General features: G+C 38.4%; 1 protein-coding gene across 1 annotated transcript; it reads left to right on the forward strand.

Annotated features, from left to right (window-relative positions):
• The first annotated feature begins 559 nt into the window (after positions 1–559).
• LOC128743608 (protein UBASH3A homolog) lies at positions 560–9,018 on the forward strand. The gene is made up of 4 exons (XM_053840213.1): positions 560–765; positions 7,885–8,185; positions 8,245–8,651; positions 8,714–9,018. The coding sequence occupies exons 1-4, from the start codon at positions 735–737 to the stop codon at positions 8,944–8,946; spliced, it is 972 nt and encodes a 323-aa protein (XP_053696188.1). The 5' UTR covers positions 560–734; the 3' UTR covers positions 8,947–9,018.
• Positions 9,019–12,040: the final 3,022 nt, after the last annotated feature.

The raw sequence follows: 12,040 nt of genomic DNA on the forward strand, positions 1-12,040 counted from the left end.
TACAAAACATGCATGGGTGCATTTTGCCCCGGCTAGTTGCGTTTTCAGACTTTTGACCCAGTATCAAAAATCACTTCGCACGCCTTTTTCACAAATGTATTCAGCATAATAGCTTCAGAAACTTTTAACTAATATTCATGAGATAATGCTCAGTATTTAAGATTGATATTTGCTTTAAGCTTTAATAGGGAAAACCACGATTTCCTTAAACGGTGCATATTACCCCAGGCTACCCTAAATGTTTCGAGTGAACTCATCTGAGATATTTCCTCGGTGTTTCGAGTACCAATAGCTTTTGGTTTTTATGCACGTTTTAAGCTCACGATCTATCCAATAGGTTTTGAGTGTCTGTTACTGATGGTTTGTTCTTTGAGTGTATGTGTCGATGCTCTTGAGATGCCTTCTTGCAAATTAGGAATCAACGAGTTGTAGTTTTCGTTGACGTCGTTTCGGTAGTCGGTGATGATAGCGGCTGCCGCGTAGAAATTCACGCACGGCCAGAGTGATTTTGTGTTGTTTCCCAATTTCGACAGCTAGGATGCTGTTGTAGTCATCGCAGCGAAAACTGTGAACAATGTTACAGTGGACATCTTGGTGAATAAACACGGCCGAACCTCCACCTCACGTACTGGAACGCGAAGCGGAGAAACACCTGTAGTTTTTTTTAACAAATTTGACGCTTCTGCAGTTTCGTGGAACCATGTTTCTGTAACCGCTATTACGTCGATACGATTATGAATTTCGTCCAGCAGAAACTTCAATTCGGTGAGTTTTTCCCTCAGGCTTCTTGCGTTGAAATAGAAGATTTTTAGACTATTTTCTTTGGCGAAATATAGCTGAGTAATCGAGCTTATTGAGCTAGTGCTTGGTTGAAATCATTTGGAACTTGGCAAATGGTAGCAACAATTCCAAAAAGGTTTTCACCCTCGGTTGTTGGTACATTTGCGATTTCTATTGTCTTCTTCAATTTTTCTTGCTTTTGACGGTCAATATCAATTTCACATATTTCTAGCTGCCTTCGCAGCTCGTAGTTATCGTCGCGTAGTTGCTGTTGCTCGTCCATTAGAGTCGCAGTAGTGGTTCGCAGTTCATCGAGAACATTTTGAATTCCTCTTATTTCAGATAAGACATCCTTTTGCCAGTTTATCAGCAGGTCTAACTTGGGTTCAATCCGATTTATGGTGATCTCTAGACTAGATGAGCTGCCCGCAACTTGAGCTGTGTTGACTGTGGGGAAGACAATCGGGTTGATCAGCCATACTCAGTGTAGATCTTCTGCTTCTGGTTCGATTTTCCTTACAAGGAGCACAACACCAGAATTTATTTAGGAATTGTCTGGATATCCTGATATTCCACTTCAGATACTGCTGTGCACGACTTATGAAACCACTGTCGACACTTTCCATCGCATTGTAGCGGTTTTCCACTTCGTAAGCTTTAACAGGTAAACTCGCCATCTTAATTCGATTGTTTTTCACTAAGATGCATATTTAATGAGTTATAAATTTTTTTTATCAAAACAATACATTTTTCAATTGATTTTTCAGAGATTGGAAATATATTTTTTTATAGATAAAATATAGTACTTTCACCTAATAGTTGTCTGGTTTGCGCAAAGCGGCTCGAAATTGAAAAAAAAAATTGTCGATGTATTCCATTTTTTTTTATTCATTTTAGGCCATTGCAAATCATTTTAAAAGTTTTTGTCACCCCCCCCCCTTGCAAATTGGCTTGAAAAATCGGAGGGTTAAAAAATAATTTGTAGGATATGAGTTTTTTTTTGTAAAATCAATTGTCTGTGGGCTCTACAGCCTGAAAAACTTGAAAAATGAGTGTACGAGTTGAGTTAACGCTTCTAGCATGAAATAGAAATTGAAATTCAAACAGCAGAATTTCCGAAAATCGGCCAAAAACATTTTCTTTCGTTTTTGTCTTTCTACTATATGAAAATATAGTATAAAGGTATAGGAATCACTCGAAAAACCGAAAATCGAAAGAAAGCCTAGCGGGACGAGTATCTTATACCATTCGACTCAGTTTCGAAAACTGAGCATTTTCTGTGTGTGTGTGTGTGTGTGTGTGTGTGTGTGTGTGTGTGTGTGTGTGTGTGTGTGTGTGTGTGTGTGTGTGTGTGTGTGTGTGTGTGTGTGTGTGTGTGTGTGTGTGTGTGTGTGTGTGTGTGTGTGTGTGTGTGTGTGTGTGTGTGTGTGTGTGTGTGTGTGTGTGTGTGTGTGTGTGTGTGTGTGTGTGTGTGTGTGTGTGTGTGTGTGTGTGTGTGTGTGTGTGTGTGTGTGTGTGTGTGTGTGTGTGTGTGTGTGTGTGTGTGTGTGTGTGTGTGTGTGTGTGTGTGTGTGTGTGTGTGTGTGTGTGTGTGTGTGTGTGTGTGTGTGTGTGTGTGTGTGTGTGTGTGTGTGTGTGTGTGTGTGTGTGTGTGTGTGTGTGTGTGTGTGTGTGTGTGTGTGTGTGTGTGTGTGTGTGTGTGTGTGTGTGTGTGTGTGTGTGTGTGTGTGTGTGTGTGTGTGTGTGTGTGTGTGTGTGTGTGTGTGTGTGTGTGTGTGTGTGTGTGTGTGTGTGGAACGCTTTTGATTGAGCCAACATTTCTCGGAGATGGCTGGACCGATTTTAATGGTCTTAGTGTCAAATGAAAGGTCTAGGTGTCCCATTGTTCGCTATTTAATTTCATACTAATCGGACTTTTAGTTCAAAAGTTATGTATAAAAATACGAAAAATATCGGACTTCATTATCTCATAGGTCCCTTAACCGATTTGAACAAAATTGATTGCATATGAAAGGGAAGTCATTCAAAACCTCAACTTCCACATTTCATGACGAATGGGCTTGTGGTTTGAAAGTTACATAAAGAAATGTGAAAAAAATGTATTTAAAACAATTTTTTGTTGCATATAAGCATTAATTCAAAGGGAAACATCCTACAACTTATTATCATTTGAAAGTTACTGTTGAGATCTATCAAACGAAACCAAGTTACTGAAAATCGGACGATTTATTCAAAAGTTATTCAAATTTTAACACTAAAGCGCCGTATATTAAACCGTTAAAATGTATAAAATCGAAATAAATTAATCAAGGGTCGATTGTATTCAATGAATGTGTTATGTATGTATATGTATGCATGCATGCGTGTATGTATGTATGTATGTATGTATGTATGTATGTATGTTTGCGTGTATGTATGTATATGCGATTTGTAATTTTAAAATTTGCATAGAAATACAAGAAGAGTGAGAAACATTTCAATTGTCATTTTCTTTATTTGCCGTTACTCGCAATCGGACGAGCAAAAAGCGAAGAAAAGTATTTGATTTAATCATATAGGTATAGTTGTGTATAGGATTGAAAATACTAATGAGTTGATTTTCCCAAATAAATTTATACCAATTTCAAACAAATTTTGCGCATCAATAGATGCTAGAGCTTAGAAACTTTATATAAAAAAGAGGAAGAAAAGATTACTAATAATTCTGTACGATTTGTTTTCGCTAAGGAGAGTGACACTTAGACACTTAAATAAATATGGGTCCACTCATACCAGCAACAATAACAAGCGCCGAAAATTATATCGATCATATTTCGCATCCTCAAGCATGTTTATGGCGCAGCTTTTGTTTCTTTGATCTTATCGTTTCCTAAAACATCTAACGGGCAATATCGTATAAACGATACGATCAAGCTATTTTTCCATTAAAGTTTATTCAAAAGAAGCTCAAGTTTTTATTTTCATGCAAAAATAATTGACTGAAAGAGCGCCAACCTAGAAAAAGTCCAATTTCTCTTTTTCGTTTTTCATATCTAATGCTCTACTCAGTTATTTTTTCAAATTCAGATATTCTTTTTGGATAAGGATTTTGAAAAATAAGGAACGGATATTTAAAAATATAGTCAAGTTAATTATAGATGTTCCTGAGAAATTAAAAAATAATTATTGCGGCAGTAGAAAGGCTAGGTCACACCGCTAGGTGGATTAATTCGGGTTTTTTTGTAGATTTTTGCATGGAAATTGACAATATATACCGTGAACGTACCATATTCTGCGCAGTTAAGACATTTTTATGATTCTTCCGCTATTCTAAGTATTCTAGATTTAAATTAACAACGCGGATAGCAGCAACGTGTAGTGCTACGGTCTATAATATCTGGTAAAAAATATGGGAATTATAAGTCGACCAACAATTGAGTATATTTTTTGTTTTGTAAACTTATCCACGGTGCCTAATTCTGCGCACTCTCTTGTCCTTGTTCCTAATTCTGCGCATGTTTGCTCCTAATTCTGCGCACCCAAAAAGTGAAAATAAATACTCCTGACATGCTGTTTATGACTTTAGAAGCTGAAAGCACACTAAAAAATCCGGCATTAGCCATTACCATAATTAAATCTATGATTCGGTCTTCTTGTGCTGTCCGGGCGGCAAAGGAATATTGTTATCATTTTGATTGCCTTATTTTAAATATTTTATTCTCGATAACGTGAAAGACGAATTGATTTGGGTTTTCTGCATACTGAACATTACACTTTAGACACTTTTTACTAATAAATGTGTTTTCATATAGAAACCACTTCCCCACGCTCTGACAGCCCCATGAGGTTGGACATTTGAAAAAATAGAAGACATGGTTTCATGAATTGGCGCTCGTAGGTTCGGACCCCGAGACACAGCACAGGATTCCAATAAATGCAAGTTAAAGATTCTACTTGAATTTTCATGCCTCTATACCTCAGCCATTGGGGTGAGGTTGCGTATTCTTTCGCGATTTCTTCGTAGGATGTATTACTGCGCAGAATTTGGAACATGAATAAAAAATCTGTGCCTAAATCTGCGCATTATTGCATCGCATTTTTCTAAGGAAAGCAATGCATGCAATCACTCTTTTTGTCTAAAACGTGACTAAAATTAATTATTCTTTCTAATTATACTGGGTAATTTGATGATTGCAAAGATTTTCGATCATAAATTTGTTAATTTTCTAGAAGGACAATCTTAGCGTTGGTGCTAACGATGATGTTTTCTGCCATATAAAATACTATCAGTTTGACGTTAAATTATTTCGCTCTCAAATATTATGGCCCGTTTGTGAATAATGACGTAATATTCAACAGACATTTATAAAAAAATAACGCAATGATCATAGTTATGCACAATGTTAAAAAATACTTATATAAAGAAAAATGCGCAGAATTAAGAGCGTTCACGGTATATTAAAAGCAAGAATAGATTTGGTTTTCACGTTTAAACTTAAAATAAAAATGCCTGAAATCCATATTTATTTGCTCGATTAAAAAATTCTCTTTTTGTAATGGCCTTATAACTTATTAAATATGCGTCCTAGCGAGAAATAGTCTTTAGTGAAAATGTGTATTTTAGCATACTAAATAACTTTGTGGAACACTCAAAAGTAGTAAAAAAATCGTGTGCGAAGTTATTGAGCATAATTGATTTTTAGGCGCTCCTTTTTAACACATCATTATATTTCGCAACCGGTAAGAGATAAAAAGTTAATGTATTCAGCAAAGTTACTTGTTATTTTAGTATGTTTTGCAACTTTTTGAAGAAATTTTTTTTTTTAAATTAAAAAAAAACAAAAGTTTGTATCACCCTAATAAGTGAATTCACGCTCACCCTAATAGTGCGGAAAGATGCGCTATATTTTATTATTAAACTACTCCGAAGACACCACCCTTGAAAAATTAGGCATTTTTTAAACAATTGCTAATGTCCGCTTTTTTGTCAAAATTTGACCACTGTGCATGGTGAATGTATTTTCATGGACAAAATTAGCTTTGCGCATTATTTTAACCACAAAAAACTACTTCCAAAATATAAAAATTCAATCACGACGACTGCTTGAACCTAAAAAAACATTTTTGGCGATCTAGTTTTTGTGTCCAGTAGTTTTCGAGTACAATCTTTAGAACCACAAAGTCTGGCATGTACCACTACCCTACCATCTGATGTTAGATTATTCAAATTCTTAAGAGACGTCTGGTCTTTCATCGAGATATATACATAGGAGAAAAATGTTGTAGGTATGAAATTCCAACGATCCACCTGTATTTCATACTGGTTTTGAAAGCCAGTAGAGCTAAATACAATGGAAGAAGTTCACAAGCAGAGCATGAATTGAACATCATACGTAGAGGTGAAAAGAGATAAAGCAAAGAAAGGAATTATACATACACACAACCAAATTCCTATTTCCTAGATGGGATAGAAGTTTTGATGTTCTTCAAGTAACGTTCGTCGGATAAAATCAAATGAGACCTGTAAGAAAATTGGTTAAGTGTTTGAAGTTGTCAGAATATGATCAAGTGATCAACACCACGCATCGCTCTGACACAGTGCGCTTTCTAATCGGCTTAAAAAGGTAGAATAAATAGAAGTAACTTTCCCCTGGCAGAGGACTGCCACTAACACCAACAAAAGCTTAGGGTAAAGCTTGTTGCATGAATCTACGACTCCTATCGGTCAGTTGGTGGAAACTTTTTCCCTTGCCGTTTTCCATAGAAACGTCAGAGGTTTGAACAGCACACATGCACACAGAGTTGTCAAAAGACAACACTAACAGAGCCAATCAATCGACACCAAAGAGCTCGCTATAAGATGCTATAACGAGGTGTAAATTTATACAAAAATAACTCAACAAGTACAATTCAAAATCTAATTCTAAAAATAAGTAAAGATATGAAATTCCATGAACAGACTACACATGCAAACGGAAGAAACACTGTAACAAATGAACAGTCAATGAGATTTTGAAGTTCACGCATTTGCACAGAATTTCACACAGAATTATCAGTATGAGCGTAACAAAAGCAAAAACAAAAATGCTTCCCTCTCTGTTTTTCTCACGCAAAAACTCGAACAGTACCCGCTACGTACACCGCATCAATGCGAATAGTGAATGAACAAGACCAGCTGATGGGAAGTTGTATTGATGATGCGAAGCTGAACAAAAGCGGAATGTCAAGAATTAAACTTTATATATATGGGAGCATACAACATAGCGCGCGTTCTTTTCGTATGTTTCTAAAGTCTGCAAATATTGATTTTGTGATTCGATGTGCGATAGCCTCAAACTAACATTTCGTTTCAATTATTATTCAGTCGATATCCAGCGAATAAGTGATTGGCAAGAAACATAATATTGAGAATAAAATGTCTCAAACCAATTTTGGTTTCTGAAGCACTTATTTTGAATTTTAATAAGCTTAACGTGCATAAGAAAATTTCTAATATATTTTTTTGTTTTTAAAGAGACCAACAGACTTTACATGTTCTGTTTTATACTCCCAATGGTGTCGAAAATTTTTGCGATGAGACGTCACGAATCCGGCAAATTCCGTTACAATCGTGACTTTTAAAATTAAAATTATTCAGCCGCGATGCGAAGTGACGCATCTTTCTACGTCTGTCGCACACGATACTGAAAGCACCTAAAGGTGTATTCACGTGTTTACCGAACAGCTGTCTGATGAGAGCGCGCATGTGAATCACGCTAGTAGGCTATGCTCTCGAAGAATACACGTTTAATTTAAAATCGACCTGTCATTTGTCCACACGCAAACAAAATCATACACTGACAAAAGTTAGCGTTTCGAACACTGTTGAGAAAATTTCATTGATCGATCTAAAAGTATTCTCTTATTGCGTGAGTTGGTTGGTATTGGTTCGCTTTACAGCAGGCAGCAGTGAATGCCGGTTCTTATCTCATGCTCATCACACCCATTTCTATCGCGTCCTTTTCGATGACGGAGGATGATTCGGCACATTGACAAGTGAGAATCACCACCAAGCAATCATTCGCGGTTTGCTCGCCGAACTGGAAATAAATAGATTCGATCGTACACTAATGTTGCGTATTACAGTTCGGTTGGTGAAACCTCTCAGGTTGGTAATAATGCAGCAAAGCAGTAAAGCGTCCAGCAGTAGTGGATCGAGTTCGGAGAAGCAAAGCGGCCATGCACATTACAAACCAATTCACCGAGGTCTGGAAATGGCTAGCCCGGTAGCGAAACCGGAAGCGGAACAAACGGGAAGACGCGTTTATGTTGTGCGGCATGCAGAGCGAATTGACATGACCTTCGGCAATTGGATTCCCGACAGCTTTGATGACGCTGGAACGTACGTCAGGAAAGATTTGAATATGCCGCAATCACTACCGTCAAGGTAAGGTTATCAGCTAATTGATTGACTTTATTTTATTTCAAGTTCATTCTTTACTGCAGGAAACCCAGTCTATGGGAGCTTGATTCGCCACTAACTAACTTGGGATGCTATCAAGCCAGCTTAACGGGGGACGCAATGAAGGAGGCTGGCGTGCGCATTGATCATGTGTTCAGTTCCCCCTCGTTTCGCTGCATACAGACTGCCTCGTCTATCCTGGAAAGTCTTGGAATGCGCGAGAGTCACCCCATTCGAATCGAACCGGGACTGTTTGAATGGATCGGTTGGTATCCGAACGGACTGCCGAACTGGATTTCAAGCGACGAGCTAAAAGCTGCAGGACACAATATCGCGTCGAATTATACACCCATCACCAGTAAGGAAGATTTAATACAGCACCAAAATGAGGACCTTGAAGGTTACTATAGAAGAAATGCCGTACTTGCGAAGAAAATAGTTGAAAATAATGGTGAGTGATTGTATTTCGTTGTTTGGGGGTGGAAAATTTCAAGCCGTTTGTTCCGATTGTAGAAGGAAACCTCCTGCTTGTCGGTCATGCTGCAACGCTGGATACTTGTACTCGGCCTCTGGTGAGCTCAGAAAAGGCACCGATAGGGCAGCTGATACCGAAGCTGCTTAAAATCACATACTGCAGCATGGCCATGATGGAATCGACCGACGGTGGGTGGAAACTGGCAAAACCACCCTGTCCACCTTTCACCAACACCAAAAACGACCGTTTCGATTGGAATTATTTATTGTAGATAGTTTTTAAATGTTTTAAGTGCACGTCATACCACCACCAGTTTGTTCTAACCGTGTGTCACAAACTAAAAATTGATCTTATTTATACAAATTTTAATAAACCTTCACGAGAAGTCTCATCAAATCATCCAAACGTTTTATTATTTAGATAGCACCGGCGGCGCAGCCGTCAGCTAGCTGACGCTGTCAGTTCTGCACGAAAGCAAACGAATTCACGTAGAAGCAATTTACATACCAAGTCTCGTTTCATATCCGGAAAATATGACTCATGCACTTGACGTTCCCGGAAAATGATAAGAAGCACCTCCAGCTTTCTCACCTGTTTCACCACCACACCGACCGACGGCGCGGCGCGACGGCTTCAGCAGTCTAAGCTCCGCCGTGCAGTTCGGTAACGCACGGAGAAAAAAAAGTGCTTCAACTATGTTCATGATTTATAGTTTTGAGGGTGCAGTCTTATCTGGGGTGGCAATAATTCATAAAGTTTCGTGAATTATTCTATAATACTGGAAATGATAAAGCTGGCTTGCCTGGAATATCAACTAGCGCACGTGCGCTGGTTGGTACTTGCATTGATTAAGAGATGAATTCAATTCAAAATTTCATCCAATTACCTACCCTGTTGTAAGTCCAGTTTCTCAAACAGGCACAAGGGTGTGCATCCAAACAACCAAAACAATTAGGACTGCTGCACACATTATGTTAATCGAAGGTAAGCCGGCCAGGCAGCGGACGCGCCACTGGCTGTTCGCATCCTTGAGCTGAACCAACCGGAATTACCATAAATGCTAATACTCACGGACTGTTTACTTAACTAATGGTGTAAAATAATAGCCTTTTTGCTGTTCGTCGGTACCTCCTCGGAGGATGATTATACACATATTTTAACTTTAATTGCAATGTTGGTACACGCTCCGAGGCGAAACCGGTAGCTATACGGTTTTGCTCCAATTGAAGCATGCCGCCGCCGTGTTGCTGAAATAATTATCCTTACGCACTGACAATTAGTTCGGGATGGTAGCAATTCCACGAATGTAGAAAGTGAAATGGTTCTACTGGAGTATACACAGTAGGCTGTTTAAGCTGTTTAGCACCGGACGTAAACATCACAATTTTCTTAGCAACATGGCGTCGTTTACATTTTACAAGTAAAGACGTCGGTAATGAAACAGAATTCGTGATATGTAATAGGAAATTAGTGTCACATTTTCAGACAATTTTCTCACGGTTCTGAAAATTTACAAATTTGTTCAGACTTCTTACAGCTTTTATCTTGCTTTTGCACTACCCTGTACTACCTAAAACTTCAGTCATTTAATATCTGAACGCAAAAAAGGGATCTTTCTCGCAACCATGTTCATGAAAAAAAAATGTTTGCTGAGTACCTACTCAAAATGAAGGCCATTTATTGCACTCTAAAAAAACAATTTCGATTTTATTTCGTCGAACGTTCGGAACAACGGAATTGAAGGCAATCCATCCAATAAATGTCCTTTTCGAAGAAATCCGCCCCGTTGTCTCCTAGTCTTATTCACTGCCGAGCGAGCCCAAGCTGGAGCACACTGGAGCGCGTATTTCAGCTTCTCCAAAAAATTCAATGTAAAACAAAATAACTCCTCAAAGCGTATTCGGGAAGTTCAGAGTTGTCAAGAGTCAATAGTCGGTATTATTGCGATAGGGTATGTTGCTGCTTCGTCGTAATCGCGTATTCGCGTCCTATCCAACACAAATTATTGAAAATATCAGCAATTTTCATGACGCACAATGCAAAATTTGGTAATCCCTAATATTTTAAGTTTGTTGACTATCATACGCGATCAATCAAAGTGAGCTGAGATTTATTCATTAACAAATTCCTAGCAGCAAAATTTCCTACGTTTTTTCGTGCGACGAAGAAGAAAATGTCTACTAATCGTTTCAATTTCCGTCATTCATAAAATGAAAATAACTCACGCAACGCATTGTCGTTATTCTGCAGCCGGGAAAACTTGCATGACCTGCAGAAATTTTGCAGAATAACATTTGTCATGCCGTCCTACACAAATACATGCGCGCTAGCTTCGTAAACATTATTGTGATTTTTAGTTCGGACGATGAAAAATTTTGATGGACGGATTTTAAAACGGTACGACGAATTTAAGTTATAAAGTCAGTTGCGTAATTTGAATAAAATGCTTTAATAATCGCTTTTTAGTGAATTCATAGGGCACGGATCGGAAGGTAAGTGTGTTTGAGTCAAATCAGCAGCGCAGAATTTTTGGAGTATTCATTAAATCCACCTAAGAAATGATACAAATCAGAGTGGTTTTCCTTACTACGACGGGAATTAGAAATAAACCCTAAGTAAATTAATTGCGTACAAATAAATCCAAACCCAAATCTCAAGTCCAAGTCTAACTTTCATTTCAAACCCAATTTAAATCTCCCGTGATTTCAGAAAATCGCGTAAAATACTGCACAAATTCTACAATTTGCGTAAAAAGTGGCGCAAATTTCTAAATTCGCGTGAAAAACTACTTAAGTACCGATATTTGCGTGAAAATAATCGCGTAAAAAACGACTTCTGTGAATTCCAGACACAACTTAAATTTCATCCAACCACAAGTACTTCTTACTTCAACCAGCATTAAGCCGGGGTGGCCTTTGCCGTATTAAGAACTCCCCTCCCCTGCACTCGGCCTGAGCAACTCGTCGCCAATGCAACGAGCGTCTAGCTGCACGTAAGTCGAGCCAGCTATCCCTCTGTACCTGGTGGTGCGGTTCTTAAAGAGAACAGATCTCACTGCACAGCCGTCCAGCATCCTTGCAACGTGGCCGACCCACCGTATTCTCCCAACTTTCACCAAGTGTACGACAAGCATCTCTCCACGTAGCGCCTCGTAGTTCATACGCCTATGCCACTCTCCGCTTTCCGTTTGTACTTCGCTAAAAATACGGCAAATGCACGTACCGTGACCGCTCATAATTCTGCGCATTTTTCTTTATATAAGTATTTTTTAATATTGTACATAACTATGATCGTTGCGTCATTTATTTTATAAATGTCTGTTGAATACCGCCCAGCTTGCTTCGAGGTACGATGCTGGTCTAACA

This window comes from Sabethes cyaneus, chromosome 3 (assembly GCF_943734655.1).
Source record: "Sabethes cyaneus chromosome 3, idSabCyanKW18_F2, whole genome shotgun sequence".
Lineage (NCBI taxonomy): Eukaryota > Metazoa > Arthropoda > Insecta > Diptera > Culicidae > Sabethes > Sabethes cyaneus.

Excerpts from the sequence above, each read along its gene's own strand:
- LOC128743608 (XM_053840213.1), top strand. The coding sequence starts at position 735 with ATGAATTTCGTCCAGCAGAAACTTCAATTCG. Across the intron at positions 766-7,884 it reads CCAGCAGAAACTTCAATTCG|TTCGGTTGGTGAAACCTCTC; the intron begins GTGAGTTTTTCC and ends TGCGTATTACAG. Across the intron at positions 8,186-8,244 it reads CCGCAATCACTACCGTCAAG|GAAACCCAGTCTATGGGAGC; the intron begins GTAAGGTTATCA and ends TCTTTACTGCAG.